Consider the following 15,357-nt stretch of genomic DNA (forward strand, 5'->3'; position numbering starts at 1 on the left):
GAATGAGGGTTTAGTAGCGAAAATAGGAGCGCTTTTATAACTAGAAGGGTACGGAGATGTCGGGCCCATTTCGCTACTATTTTCATTGCAAAACGGGTTCGTTGCTCAGCAACAAAAATAGCAACGTTATTTCACTCTGCTAGGTAGCGAAATAACGCTGCTGGGCTTAGCAACGAATGTACTACATAATAAAAAATAGTTGGGGCAAACTAGGGAGTCTGCATAGGACTCCCCAATCTTCAGGTCATTTTTTTCTAATGTAGACACAATAAAACTAACACAACTTCACATCATCATAGACAAGTGTAATGTAAAACTTCACAAATACAAAAAAAAAAAAGACAATCAGAGTTCATGATTTTAGGAATGTCAAAATTCAATTACAATACTTGGCGGAATTACATAAGTGTATGATTCCAAAAAACTCATATACAAGATAAAGTATAATGAAAATCTATGGAGCTAGGGACTACATTGAGAGGGTCTACATCTCATGCATTGTGATTATTATTGTTCCTTGCAGCTCCACCCCCTGCACTTCTCACATTGTTTTGCTTGTTGCTTGGAGATTTGCACCACCATGTCTAGTTCTAGGTTGCTATCGGCATGCCTAGGTTGCTACCGACATACCTAGGTTGCTATTGGCATGCATAGGTAGCCTAGGTTACTCCCGGCATGCATAGGTGGCTACCAGCATGCATTGAAAGCTATCGGCATGCATAGGTAGCTATCCGCATGTATTGGTTACTACCGGCATGCATTGGAAGCTGTCGACATGCATTGGAAGCTATCAGCATGCATGGAGCATGGAAAAAATAACAAACCCTAATCTTAAAACCCTAAATTTACTTATAACATATAAAAGCATAAGAGAAGAAACATACAAGAAAGAAATCTCTTACCTTGTGAGGCTTACATGTGTTGAAATCCTACAAAATCAAACCAAAATAAGAAAAAAAAAGTATTAATAATAAACCCTAATCTTAAAAGCCCTAAAACATATAAAAGCATGAAAGAAGAAACATACAAGAAAGAGATCTCTTTTGAGACTTGTATGTATCCTAAACCTACAAAATTAAACCAAGTCAAGGAAAAAAAGTATTAAGAAAAATCAAAATCTCTTCCATATAAAGCTTTAATGGAGAGCTCTTAATTAGGAAAAAAGAAGAAGGGAAAATACTTGTAATGGTTAAGCTTGCATAAGAAAGGAAAAAGAAGAAAAGAAAAACTTAAAAGAGAGGAAAGAGAAAGAAAATACTCACACGAAAGCTTTCATGGAAAGCTTGTTTGCATAGGAGAAAGCTTTCGTGGAAAGCTTGTTTGCATAGGAGAAAAACGTAAAGAGTAGACATACCTTGCTTGAGTTTGAGTAGGATAGAATAGGAGAGGTAGAAGTGATAGATAAGGCATAAAACTGTATAAAAAAAAAACTCAGAGTACAAGTTTATTGTATTTCAAAGATAAAACTACACGGCGACAAAAGAAGCGGAATATTTTTACAGTATAGTAGCGTTTTTTCGCTGCTATATGCACACTGTTGGATAGCGAAATTTCGCTACAAACAGCACTGCTGAGAGCAGCGAAAAAACGTTGTCAGCAGCGATAACTCGCTGCTCAATGTAATAATCCGTGATATTTTCCTTCCGAAAACGCTGTTGTGCTCCCGATATGTTGTAGTGAATCCACACTCATCTCCCCAATTCTATTCAGCATAACCTTTATTCTCTCCATTAGTCATATGCTTCATGACCTCATCACACTTACATCAGTGAAATCTACCATTTTCACATTTTATTTCACCAATCTGCATTCACAAATAGCCTTTAAAATTTAGGCCATTTAGACCTTTGAGTTCTTAGCCATACACTCTCAAAATAGCAATGAGTTGTGCTCCCACTTTTATCTATGTAGGATTACACGATCATATTTTCAACAAAGAGGTTGTACCTTTTTCTCTCCTCCAGTCAAATTGAAGGAGCTTTAAAAAGGTGATATCCATTTCTTTGATACCCCCACCCCAACCTCCAATTAATATATTGAGTCCATTCCACCCTTAATTTTTATGACTAGATAAATAAAATATTGTAAACTCAAATCATACATAGCCAAGATATTGCGATTTTTATTCAAAAAAGGCTTATCACAAAAAATAGGTTTTACTTTTAAACCATATGTTATTTATACAAGTAAATTCATATTAATAAATGAGAAAAATTGTGTGTGTGAGAGAGAGAGAGAGAGCGAGAGAGAGAAAGAGAGAGAGAGACTTAATATAAACCATCACATTCTTTGCTATTCTTTTCAAAGAATAATAATATATTGTATAATTTTTAGGTAAACAATAAATGAAGTGGTGGAACTTGGCACGTGGTGTCTCTCTAACAAGTGAGGCACATTGGCTAGTGGGAGGGACCTTATAAAGACCATGATCCACCAGAGTTCAAGTCCCACTGTTGGTAGTATACACCCTCGTGTTGCATTCTACCGACGTTAATACCCTCTCTCTCTCTCTAAAATGCAAAGACAGCGAGCAAAGCAGTGACAAGAGCAATGGAGGAGCCGAGAGCCGAGAGCAGTGGAGGAGCGACGCTGTGCATGGGTTTACCCTTACTAGTAGTAGTAGTACTACTACTACTACTACTATTACTGTGGTTGGTGGTGCTGGGAGTCGTAGTGTTGGCCGCCGCCTGCACAACCACCTTGACTGCAAGCTTCATGGGCGGGCAATGGCCAGGAAACGTGCAGATGAAATACTCGGTGGCCGCATTTCGGAGAGTCACGTTTGTATTGCCATCGATCCATCGATGCATCGCATCGCTGCCTCTGCACGCCTCATACTCCGCCTCGCTAGTCACCTGCGCCACATCGTGGGCGCCTTGCTTGTATGGAAAAACTACAAAGAAAAAGAAGCCCCCCAAAAAAAAACAAAAAAACAGCGTAATTAAGTGCTTAATAACACAAAAAGAAGAGCTTAATAATAATCAAGTTGATGCTGCAAGCTTCAGCACTCCACTGCATGTACACATATCGCGAGCACTCACAAAGCACGTCCCCCTCCTTGAACACCTTGTCTCTTGTCCAATTTGTATAATCAATGGCCCCCCACCCCTCTGAATCTCCCACTGTCCACATTTTTGCTGAAGCAACCCACCAATGCAAAGCTACCACAGAGATTACCAGCATCATCAGAGCCTTCATCCGCCTACCACCATTACCCCTTACACAGCTGCATTCAGGCGCCATGATCTACTGTATGAGAGAGACGCCGTCTCTGTCGGAAAGATTATCTTATACTAAATCTATCGTGGCGTCCCTAATCAGGGGTCTGCAAGGAGAATGTTGCCATGGCGACATCTACACGCAGCGTGTGAAGCAAAGTATAAGTAGGCCCTAAGCAACGCACTAACGTCTTTTCCCCTCTTGGGCTGGTTTCACAACCGTCCGCCCCCTAACGCGGGGACGCTTATTCACAAACGGACATCATTGCTTTCAACTTCAATAATGTAAGGGGGAATAAAGTGAAGAAACCTTCAAATTTTACACTTGAAGATTTCAAAAAGTACCTAAATTTTAAGAGACTCCAATTAAAACTTTACCTTCTAACTTTTTAAAACTCCGAAGAACTGCCTCCAAGATCTAGAGACTAAGTCTTTTATAATGTCAGAGAGTGCCAAAATTGTTAAGAGTACCGATTATTAATTTGAGCTACCAAGTGAACATTATATGCACCGTCTTACAAAAAACAGTACCTGTTTGATCGAGTAAGATGGCAAAGTGCCTTCTTATGGTAGGTCGGGTAGGTACAACCATGTTAACCTATAGACTGGTCAACACACCCCCCTTCCTAATGGTGCCACGTCCTCGTGTCGGCCCAAGTCAGTGGTGAAAATGCTACCGATTTGGAAAGTGTGGATAGTCCAAGATATGCCATGAAGTTGGCATGCGAAGTTAATTGGTATGGCCGATCTACAATCGGATGCAAGACATATTAGTGGTAACTGTAGTGGTAGCAGCTTGTCGAGGTGGTAGGAAAGGTATAGGCAATGTCAAAGTTCTTCTTGTGAGGCCCCCTTCTGTTATAGAAATGGCTGGGATCCTTCAAAATTTAGTAAGTGGAAGCAGTTTGAACCCTATGATTGGTGGAATGAGCACCATTGAATGATTTGCATGGGTAGATGTCCAGATCTTCTTGGTGTGACATGATATTATACCTTGAGCTCATACTGTTATACCTAGAGATTAGGCATCCTCATGGCCAATACGCTAGCCAAAGGTGAGGTCATGTTGATGTTGAATTGGAGTCGAAATGCAGAGGTTACATGCATTAAATCTCTTTGGAGATACCTACAAGGTCAAGGATTCTCCAGGCAATGGGTTGTACCATGGGCTAGGCTAATGCCCGCTAATGGACCCCCATCCCAAAGAAGTATCTGGCGGATCGACATTGACGAGATCAGTTGCACGTACATGTGTTTGTGTGTACCATGAGATGCGAGATATGAAAAAAAAATGTGATGCTCCGAATTAAGTATGTGACCCGCATGGGCAATGGGCGGAAGTTGTGCCCATGTGTGTGTACTCTTCCAACTTGAAGATTTCTACAAGTCAATTGCTTTCTTCGACTCTCTTCACTCCTTTCTTCTCGGGGGGTGCAGTACTAAGAAACCCAATGTATCACGTGCGTTCCAGGGGTATTTTAAAAACCCCTTACCTGTGAATTTTTCATGAATAAAATTACCCCTTTTTCTTTATGGACTTACGGGTTTTTTTTCAAAATCAGTTAAAAAATCCTTCATTAAAATTTATATTTATGTAATTTTACCTTAAATTTTTAAATTAAAAAACCCCTTCATTTTATACTTACATATTTTTAGATGAACCCCCAGAGCCTTTCTTTGACATTTTCTCAACATGCCTTTTCTCACGAAGTGAAGATCATTAGTGCATGGTAGTTGGCTGTACCCATAGCTCTACAATGTAGTTAGCTTTGCCCATAGCTACAATGGAGCTAAGCAATCTTTGTGGCTCGAGGGATATGGCATTAGCAAGTGCTGGGGATAGGCGCAATATGGATCAATGAGTGGTGGGACCAAAGAAGAGACCACAAAAGGTTCTTACTCATTTGAGGAAGGTCCATGTGATAGAGCGTACCATGGGCCAGTGTGCGCCACGATCCCCCCCATCTAGAAACGTACCTAGAATGGCTGTCAAACAATGAGGCTTAGTGTACGTGCTTGAGATATAGGCACCTATCGATGTGTCTACTAGATGCACAACTTGTGTGTATATTGTAAGTGTCATGCCTGGGCATTAGGCAAAAGGTGGGCCCATGTAGAAGCTCCCTCCAGTGAAAACTCTAACACATTTCTTTCTTCGACACTTAATTGTCTGCTTTGACTCTTACACATGGTTTGAGATAGGCAATTGAGTGTTGATGTGTAGCCGATATAAGGTAGGTGTAAAAGAGGTTGGATTATCCATGAGAATCAAAGAATTTAGGACACCCAATGTGGTATGTACATGAGTAAATTACAAGTAATGGGTGCATTAGGGGAAGGTTGAGGTCTATAGGGGCCCTTTAAGATGCCATGTGATTAAAAGGTTATTAAGGAAAAGGGCCAATCATGTGATGCCATGTATACAAAAATGTTAGGTGATTAAGGTGGTCAAAAGATTCTCTAGAAGATGCCTTTTTGTACTTTTCATTCCCAAAAAGTGGAGGGGAAAGTTTTTGAAATTTCGGACATCCATAACTTCTACATATGAGCTCAAAATTTGTCGGAGATTAGAGATCCAGAATCTACTCGCTGAGCTCTTTCCATAGATATGTCCCATGATATGGTTTTGCCCACTCAATTTTAAATTCAATTTTGGCGGGAAACTTTGAAATTCAAGCTTCTAGCCATTTGAAGAATAAGAAGGTATCTAAAGTCAAAGAAACTTAACATTTTAACAAAAAGTCATTAAAATCATAATATGGCAGCTTAAAGGGCCCCTATAGACCTCAACCTTCCCCTAATGGCTTGTCAAATAGTACTAACCTTAGCAAGCTTGACCACGAGACTTGTGCCTACGAGTGGTGGGCCTCCAAAGATCTCCCAATAACCCTTGGTCATTATGCTAACACCAACGCCACCATCCAAGAGTGCAGATACCATCGTTCCTTTATAAACAATAGGTAATATAGCATTCATTTCATCTCTTTTAAAATATAGTGTCCCAACTTTTTCATAGGCACATTGGTTGTCTTTTTATCATAGCTATGGAAGGAGAGCACTAAATGTGGTGGCATGCCTTATCCTCCTCCTCCGCTTTAGGTTCAGGTGTTGGACTCTTAGATTCCCAGTCATCCAGTCTAATAATTCTCTCCAAAGTTGAGAATTTTCTTATAAAAGAGAACTTATCAAGACTTGGTCTTCTGAAAGATAAGACGGTTGTGAGGCCTGCTATGTCCCTCACATGTGATATTCACACTCACTCAGCTCATACTCACTCAGGGGTAGGCTTGGACCTCCCAATGTGTAGGAGATGTGCACTGATCCTTCCCTAAAATGATGGGGTCAAATGAAGTCGTCATCATCATCATCGATCACATCGTCATCATCATCGATCACATCAGAGAAAATATTATGTTGAGTATGATGAACCATGGAAGGCCAACTTTCACCTCTCACTAAGTCCTCCATCACTATATCTAGCAATGTAGAATCTCGTTGGTTCCAGAGAAAAAGGCTCCATAATTAGATCTTTTTATGGTTTTTTAAGAATGATCTTGGGTTTTGGCTACAACCTTTGGCATGCTATGAGGTTTCCTTACTGGTTATATGATTGACTCTATGGAATAGGATCAGGGATACTCCTAGGAGAGGACAATGATTTGTTCTCAACCACCTACTCAAGTACTCGTTACACCTTCCTTACAAACACTAAGGCTTATTTCAATCTCTCCTTCACCACCAACACGTGGTTGGGGTACCCTTTGAGTTTCTTTTGAAGTTTTCCATAGTCAATGGATTTCTTCTCTTTGGGAAGACCCAGTTTGAGCAAGCGATCACCTATTGTCTCCAAGATAAGAGGGAGAAAAATTTGGACCTATCCCACTTTTAATGGTCATGACGTTGTTGCTCTTGACAACTAATCATACATTGTGTTTTTGCATGCTCTTTGAGGTTTTCTTCTTTTGGACCTCTAGTTTTGCTAATTTAGTCTTTTTAGTTGTTAATCCCTTAGGACTTGTGCCTCAGATGCTCTTTAGCTGATGGCTTTAAGGTTGAAGCTTGAGTCTTTTGCTTCTTAACTACATTGGATGCTTCCTTGGTAATAGCCATCATCTTACTCTAGAGCCTTGTGATGGCATTAAGGGAAACTGTATGAGTAAGTTCACCTTGTACACTTAACAAGGCTTACGGAAAGTGGTTGATGCTCATCTTAGGTGATTGTCACTCTATTGTGACAATAATTGAAAGCATATTCCAATCCACACTTGTAATATATGCCTCCATATGGAATGACATTAGGATTTGGCACTAGATTTAGGGATGGATTTTGGGTAACTTGGTGTGGTGTTGGCTCTATGAGAACACTCAACAATACAATGTGGATACTTTTACAATGGAAGCATTGAAGAGCTGGCATGTGTGACATGTTATTGAAGTCTCTCACCCTTTTTTGCACCATAGCTTCAAACAAGGAGGCATAGTCAACGGCTTGGGATTGCTTGGGATATCCATATGAGTTATATTGCTCATATGACTCATCGCTCTCCTATTCTATACTCTCAAAGTTTGTTGGCAATGTCATCAAGTACTATTGTATTGGTGCAGTTCCAAGAGAAGGAATCGGTTGGGGTGGTAATACTGGAGGTGGGTATGGCATTGGAGTGGTCTATACATACCTCTTGGTATAGGGTACTAATAACTGGGCACTAGATTATACACCGACTGAGAAGAAATTTGTATAGGTGGTCGGACTAGTGGCGTCGTGATCATAGATTGTGGTCCAAGGATTTCTTGGTACCAACAATGGATTGTATCATGGTTTCCATGGCATAGGCAATGAGCACAACACTATTGTTGTCTAGCCCTCAGCATTGGACACTCCATGCTTGTATGCTTTTAGCCGCAGATTTTGCACCAAAACATGTCTCTCCTTAGCTAGGGCCAGCCTTGGGGTTGTCCTTGGGGCTAGCCTTGCCACACTACTAGCCTAAATGTTTGAGAAGAATTTTTGGCAACTCATCCATCCTTGACTAGGACTCTAGTTGGTGCGCCGATGTGGGGCACCCTTAGCCATTAAGGCTTTGGATGATGCATCTCCTACCTCTTGGTTTGAGTTGATGACTTCTACATCCTTATCTTGTAGATTGTGTACCAAGTATATTGCCTCTCGCAACACTCGTCGAAGATGTCTTGTCTAGACCTATAGAGATGGCCTCTTACTCTTGAGACCGATCATAAATCGATTGATGCGGGATAAGTCATCTAGTATCTTGTTGGTGGGGGGGGAGAGATTGCATATCATGTGGAGATACTTAGCTCTAGTAATATAGCCATTTTTCCACCCTCCTCTTACTTGAGATTATAGATTTATGTGATAGGGTTCCATGTGGCTCCACTGGGTGAGAATCCCACAATGAATATGTCTCATGGCCTTATAAGCTAGGCTTTTCATGTGGGTTTAGAGACCTAAACCATTGGCCTGCTTTCCTTCAAGACAAAGTCTTAGTGAATAGATCTTGGAGGGATCATTGATCTATCCCATGGCCTCACAAATTTTATCAAACTTCTCTAGGTAGTGAATGGGATCTCCGGTTTCATCAAATTTGGTCATCATCCTTGAGATGTGGATTGGCTTTGCTTTTCCCAACTCTTTGAGCCTCTATAGATTCTATGTTGATGGCAACCCTCCTTCCCATTTCAAATGCCATCCTAAGCATATCTTTTCTACATATTCAAGTGGGTAGTGGAACCTAAGGGAGTGGCTACACAAAACTCTATGTTTTAGGGTTTGTAATTTCTCACCTCATAGGGTTGGGGTGTGCAATTTCCAATGAAACTCGTCTTACATCGGCTTGGATTTGAGGCTACTTGCTTACTAGAGCCAATAACATATTATGTAAATACCCTTGTGGATCGCTTTGGTTTGAGGTAGTCCCAAACATTGGCACTTTACCCTTCTATGTGTTTCATGTTCCTCGTTTGAATGGAGAAGAACTGGAACTTGATTTCGTGGTGGGTGAAGAAGCTTCTATAATAAGTTCTAGTGGAAAATGGGACTTCAACTTGCACTGTGTATTGTGTGTCTTGAGAAACACTTATCCCTAAAGGAGACATGTCCCAATTACTGTAACTACAGTTATTAGGCTGCTTGTTGGTCACGGTGAGCTACTTGGAATAAACCTAGCTCACGATTGATACCAAATGTTTGAAACATTGTGGCGTCTTCACTGACATGGTTCTACTACTTTTAGAGGAAGCGAACCTTAAGGTTCCTAGTCTTGCTTCCACTCCTCCACCATATCTTTGCCAAAAAAAATATGACAATTAATTGTCCTTTTCATGAAGTTTATCATGATATTTACAGTGAGTTGGTCAATTTGGGATTTGGAGGGGAATATGGTGCCTTCTATTTCTATATGTTTTGTTTTTCCTCCTCATGCCTGCATTTTGCTGGCTCATCTCATCCCAAAGATCCTCGCTTGAGGTGGATTCGAAGGAGTTTTTCCTTCTTAACTGAGGAGCTCTATGTTGAGTGCTAGTCGTTTGCTGCCCCCAAAGACCAGGTAGGTTTGAAGAAGTATGGTTTGATGCACTATAGTCTATTGTATGATTTGAAGAAGTATGATTTGATGCACTATAGTTGACTGTGTTGTCGTTTCCAACAATTAGTCCAGATTGAGTGTACATAAAGGGTTTCACTTTGGTAAAATGATCTCTAGTGCTTCTTGAAGCTAGTCTGAAACTGATTTCAAACACATCTCCTCTGCTCAAGCTACCAAACGAGGTTTTTTTACATAATTTTTACTTAGTTAAAGATTTTTTTCCCTTTCCCCTAGTTTATATGTGTTGACTCACTTATGTTGACTCGCACCACCAGACTCGCCTCTCTAGGCTCATGTGTGTTGACTCACATTGATCACCTCACATGTGTTGACACACCTATACCAAGCTCATGCGTGTTAACTTACGTATGTAGTCTCATACGTGTTGACTCACGTTTGTAGGCTCTCGTGTTGACTCACATTTGTATGCTCATGCGTGTTGACTCACTCTTGTAGGCTCACATGTGTAGCTCACACCTTTTTTATATTAACTAGGCTCACGCACTTTATTTTTTATGAAATAGATCTACCTAGGGTACAACATTTTTATGGACTAGGCCTAAAAAATATGCTTTAATATCTCAATAATTATAAAGGACAAGAATTTTCCTTAGAAATTATAGTAAATACAGATTATATCACAAGAAAATCCTTAAAAGACATGGGTAGGTATGTCTTAAAAATCTTTAAGATAGTAAGTTTGTACAATATTAGGTACACCTACCTCTAGACTCACGTCTGCTTGACTCATACCTTCAAACTCACGGATCACGTCTCCAAACTCACCACTCATGTCTTTAAGCTCACATGTAATGACTCACATGTTTGACGCATCTTTTTTGTAGGATTGTGGGCTTGAGAGCTCATTTGGCCTAGTTTTTAGAGTTTTTGAGATTTTTTTGACTTTACAAGAGGTGATTAAGGATCCTAACCCTAGTTAATAATTGTTATATAAGTAATTAAATATGTTTTCTTTTGGTTAATTTTGCATGCTTCAAAGCTATCAATTCAAACAATGCATGAAAAGATATGAAATGCATGAACAAAAAGTTCACTAATGTACATTTAATATGGAGCTTAATGCTCATGTTTTCACAATGGATTCCAATCCTAATCAAAATTGCTAAGCTATTCCTTGGCTTAATGGAATGAAATCTAAGCCTTGTTGGATCCAAAAACATGCAAATCACAAAGAAAACAGGGTTTTTCCCCGCCAAGCTATGAAAGTAGAATGCCTTAATGCAAATAAACTTCAAATCAAAGCATTAAAACTAACACTTCCAAGGCTCCAAAATGTATGTTTTTTGGAGTGTGACCTCCTAATCAACACCAGCCAATATTGGGTGATCCCAATAGCTTGGAATAAATGGATAACGAAGCGAAGAGCTAAGTTAATCCCCGACAACGGTGCCAAATATGTTGAATCAAGAGCTTACCTTAGCCTTGTCGAAGTATGTGTCATTGGGTCTTGCCTTAGAGCTGCAATTTGCACCTTAACATGTGGGTGTGCTAGCTCATTCATTGCATCCTCACTCCATTAGTACACCGGAATGCTTCTTTGCCAAAGGGGTGAAGTGAGAGCTCTCTATGCCAAAGGGGTGAAGTGAGAGCTCTCTATGCCTAGATGAAGGCAACAAGTGATAGTCCATCATGATGATGATTCTTTCTCACAAAAGGCAGGGAATGAAGGGGAAGTTAAAAACACGAGTCAACACACGTGAGCCTGGAGACGTGAGCCGTGAGTCTAGACATGTAAGCCATGAGTGTGGAGACATGAGTCAATGCACACAAGTCAATAGACATAAGTCAACCAGACGTGAGTTGGTAGAGGTATGTTTACCTAATATTGTACAAAGAAAATATTATTACCTTTAAAACTTATAAGGACATACCTACTCATATCCTATAAGGATTTCATTTTCATATCAAATCATCTAAGTATAATTATTATCCAATAATTACACCAATAATTACACACTAACCCTGTCATAAGCCTAGTACATAACATTTCATAGCCCGGGTAAGAATATTTCATAAAAACAAAGCACGTGAGCCTAGTTTATATAACAAAAAAGGCATGACCTACAGACGTGAGCTTAAAGACGTGTGTACCTGGAGACATGAACTTGGATATGTGAGCCTAGAGATGGATGGATAATTGAACTCAAGTGGATAATACCTGAGTGAGCTAGAAGGCTAACTCCCAGGATACAATGATTATGTTTTTGAAGTTTTCTTTTGCTAAATGTATGTTGTAATGGATTTAAGTAAACCAAGTTAACAAGCTAATATAGATTATAATACTTGAATTATGAAATGTTGAACCTTTGATGTGAACCTGATCTCGACTATTTGTTGGAGACAACAATATAGTCAAATGTAGTGCATAACCACACTCCCTCAAACCCACCAAGTCTTCAATCTCATCAAACAACTAACACTTAACACAGTGTTCCCCTATTAAGAAGGCTAAACTCCTTTATATCCACCTCTACCTCAAGTGAGTAGCTTTGGGAAGAAATGAGCCACAACAAAACACAGACGTGAGTAGAAGAACAAGGAATACCTAAAAATAAGAGCCCCCACAACTCATTCTACCAACAATGCACTAAATTTTATAAAGAAAGTATTCAACTTCTCTATCTTTGGACGCACCTCTAGTAAAGAAGTGGGAGCAGAACCAAGAACCTCAAGGTTCACTCCCATAGGAAGCGAGTCAAACCATGTCCGCGAGGCCATTTTAAACATTTGGTATTAATCTTAAGGTTGGTTAATCCCAAATAGCAGACTGCAACCCAACCACCACAACAGCAATTAAGATAAGTCTCTTTTGTTATACCATTAGGAACAAGTCTCCCTCATTCATCAATACACCCAACAACAAGCACACACATCGCAAGTGTTCCTCCTCATCACTATACCCAACAAGTGCACACTACGTAAGCAAGAGCCCGCTCTCCACTGGAGCTCATTAATGAAGCGCCTTTAACATAGAACAAAGTTCTTGTTCTTCTCCATTAGAGGAGGAATAGAAAACATGGAAAAGAGTAAAGATTCCATTTGAAACCACATAACCCAACCCCATGGGGAAAAAAATCCCAAACCCTAAAACTTAGGGTTTTACAACTACTCCCTTATGTTCCACCACCGCATGAATATACAAAAGACATGCTTAGGATAACGTTTGAAATGGAAAGGGAGGTTGTTATAAACATAATACCTGGAGGCTGAGAGTTTGGGTAAAACAAAGCCAATCCACATCTCAAGGATGATGACCAAATTTGATGGAATAGAAAATCCCACTCAGTACTTAGAGTAGTTCAATCGAATTTGCAAGGCCATGAAAAGGATTGATGATCCCACTAAGATCTATCGTAAGGCACTTTGCCATCTTACTTACTCAAATGGACACTTATGTTTTGTAAGACGACATTGGAATATACAAGAGGCCTAATCTTGTGCTTAAATGTCAAATAGGAAAATTCTAAAGACCTAGTGTACATACTTGCTTAAGAGTAGTAACACAAGCTCAACCATTTGTAAGTTTGGTTAGGCTAGTGTGGAAACTAGTCACTTGTATATAATTCGTTTTTTATAATAAGCAATATGCTACCATACCCTTCAATAGTTTACTTGTGAGCTCCCCTTTGTCCCTCTTCTTTCTTGTTTGCATACTATTGGATCCCTACATGCTAGATTGACGTTTGTTTAATAAGGTTTGATTGTAGGCGTTTCTTTTCCATTAGCTTCTTCCCTCACTTTTGTGAGAGAGAACCATCGGGAAGGACCTTCTCTTGTTCTCTCCATGGAGGCATACAAAGCTCTCACGTCACCTCTTTCACAAAAAGAGAATTCCAATGTGACAACAGTGTAAGATACGATGGATGAGCTAGTGCACCCACACAAAAGTTGTAGTTTGCAGCTCTAAGACAAGACCCAACGACACATGGCTCAGGAAGGCGAAGGTAAGCTCTTGACTTGAACAACCACCAATGGATCCAACAAGCTCTCTGCTCCAAGTCCTCTATTATCCATCTCTAGTTGGGTACGACGACTTCTTATTACCAAGCATTTCCAAAAAAGATGCCAAGCATCATCCATCCTATTTTGCATTTCATGGACTTCCCAAAGCCCACGTTTCTTTGAGAGCTTGGAGCCCAAAGGGCTTGTGTGGGAAAGAATATGTGGGAGTCTTAATTATTATGTTTCTATTTTCTCCAATTAATCTTTTATTAGAATTCATTGCTTCTTGTCATCTTTCTTTAGTTATTCTAGCTCCTTCTCAAGTTTCTCATTCAACAGTTAGTAATTAATATATGTATTCTACTATCTTCTTTTGCTAGTCTTGATCTCTAAAAGCTTCATGCTTCCTTTTCCAAGAATTTATCCTCATTTTGCACCAGATCAAAATGCATCTTCAAGACATAGAGTCCTCATTAGAGTTATTTGATTCACATACAAAAGGAAAGATTGCTAACATAAAGCAAAACGTTACAACGAAGCAACTTTTTGAACACGTGTCACCTATATTAAGGCTGCCTTTGTGTAGTTGTACACTTCTAAGTGACTTGCTTACCATAAGAACCGTTCAAATCATACTTGGATGTTCAATGACTACTACACAAGATCCCATACTTGGATGTTCAATGACTACTACACAAGATCCCATACGATCTCCATGACTATTGGTCGCCTAGTCAAGAAGCTAAAGCCCATGCGATAGAAAGCAGAGGCTACTACACAAGATCCCATACGATCTCCATGACTATTGGTCGCCTAGTCAAGAAGCTAAAGCCCATGAGATAGAAAGCAGAGTCCTTCGCATGTTCTAAGGCACCCCCACATCGAGTCCTTTGCATGTTCTAATGCACCCCCACATCGTGTCTTCTCTAATCCTGCTGGTTGTTCGCTTCTGAATGACGGCTCGTCTTCTAGTTTCAAGACACCTTGACTTTTGTAGATCAGATAAGCACCTCCTATTTGTACCTATATGTCATTGATGAAAGATCCCAATGGCTATACAGCTTTGTCAAGTACCAACCTTAACCATCCTCTCCTTTTCAACCTTTAGGTTTACCATTTGTCATCGGTGCTAGTCAAACTTATAGGCTTTCTCAATCCGTTTTTACAGCATTACGGGATGCTGCATTCATATGATTGATGGACTTTTAGGCCAAACTGATGGGCTTTTTGGACAACTCTGATTAGGTGTGCAAATTAACATGCACAGGCCAGACGAGCGTCCATGCTTCCATTTTATTTAGTGGTAAAAATAACGACTTATACATGCATGCATTCGTTGTTTAAGTAAATTAAATTTGTAAAATTAGAGTTTTGAATATATAGCATATACACACCTATTAACATATTCATTTGAATACTTGTATACATTTGATATAATGTTATGATATACTAGCAAATAGATTTGAAGTAAAACAATTCAACATGGAATTTATGATGGTACATTTAGTATATAGGCAAAAATATATTGAACATAAAGCCTAGGGCAAGTTCATCTCACTCAATACTCCACATGC

General features: G+C 39.7%; 1 protein-coding gene across 1 annotated transcript; it reads right to left on the reverse strand.

The window, feature by feature from the left end:
- Positions 1 to 2,460: 2,460 nt before the first annotated feature.
- On the reverse strand, positions 2,461 to 3,326 carry LOC147632017 (chemocyanin-like). The gene is made up of 2 exons (XM_086807918.1): positions 3,042 to 3,326; positions 2,461 to 2,893 (listed from the first exon to the last, which is right to left on the reverse strand). The coding sequence occupies exons 1-2, from the start codon at positions 3,241 to 3,243 to the stop codon at positions 2,511 to 2,513; spliced, it is 585 nt and encodes a 194-aa protein (XP_086664044.1). The 5' UTR covers positions 3,244 to 3,326; the 3' UTR covers positions 2,461 to 2,510.
- Between the last annotated feature and the right edge of the window lie 12,031 nt (positions 3,327 to 15,357).

Source organism: Cibotium barometz, chromosome 14, assembly GCF_041138505.1.
Source record: "Cibotium barometz isolate CiBa-2024 chromosome 14, ASM4113850v1, whole genome shotgun sequence".
NCBI lineage: Eukaryota > Viridiplantae > Streptophyta > Polypodiopsida > Cyatheales > Cibotiaceae > Cibotium > Cibotium barometz.

What these genes read in the sequence shown, in the direction of transcription:
- LOC147632017 (XM_086807918.1), bottom strand. Translation starts at nt 3,243, where the DNA reads ATGGCGCCTGAATGCAGCTGTGTAAGGGGTAATGGTGGTAGGCGGATG. An exon ending in CAAGGAGGGGGACGTGCTTT is followed by an intron (nt 2,894 to 3,041) that starts GTGAGTGCTCGC and finishes TTTTCTTTGTAG; the next exon opens with TTTTTCCATACAAGCAAGGC.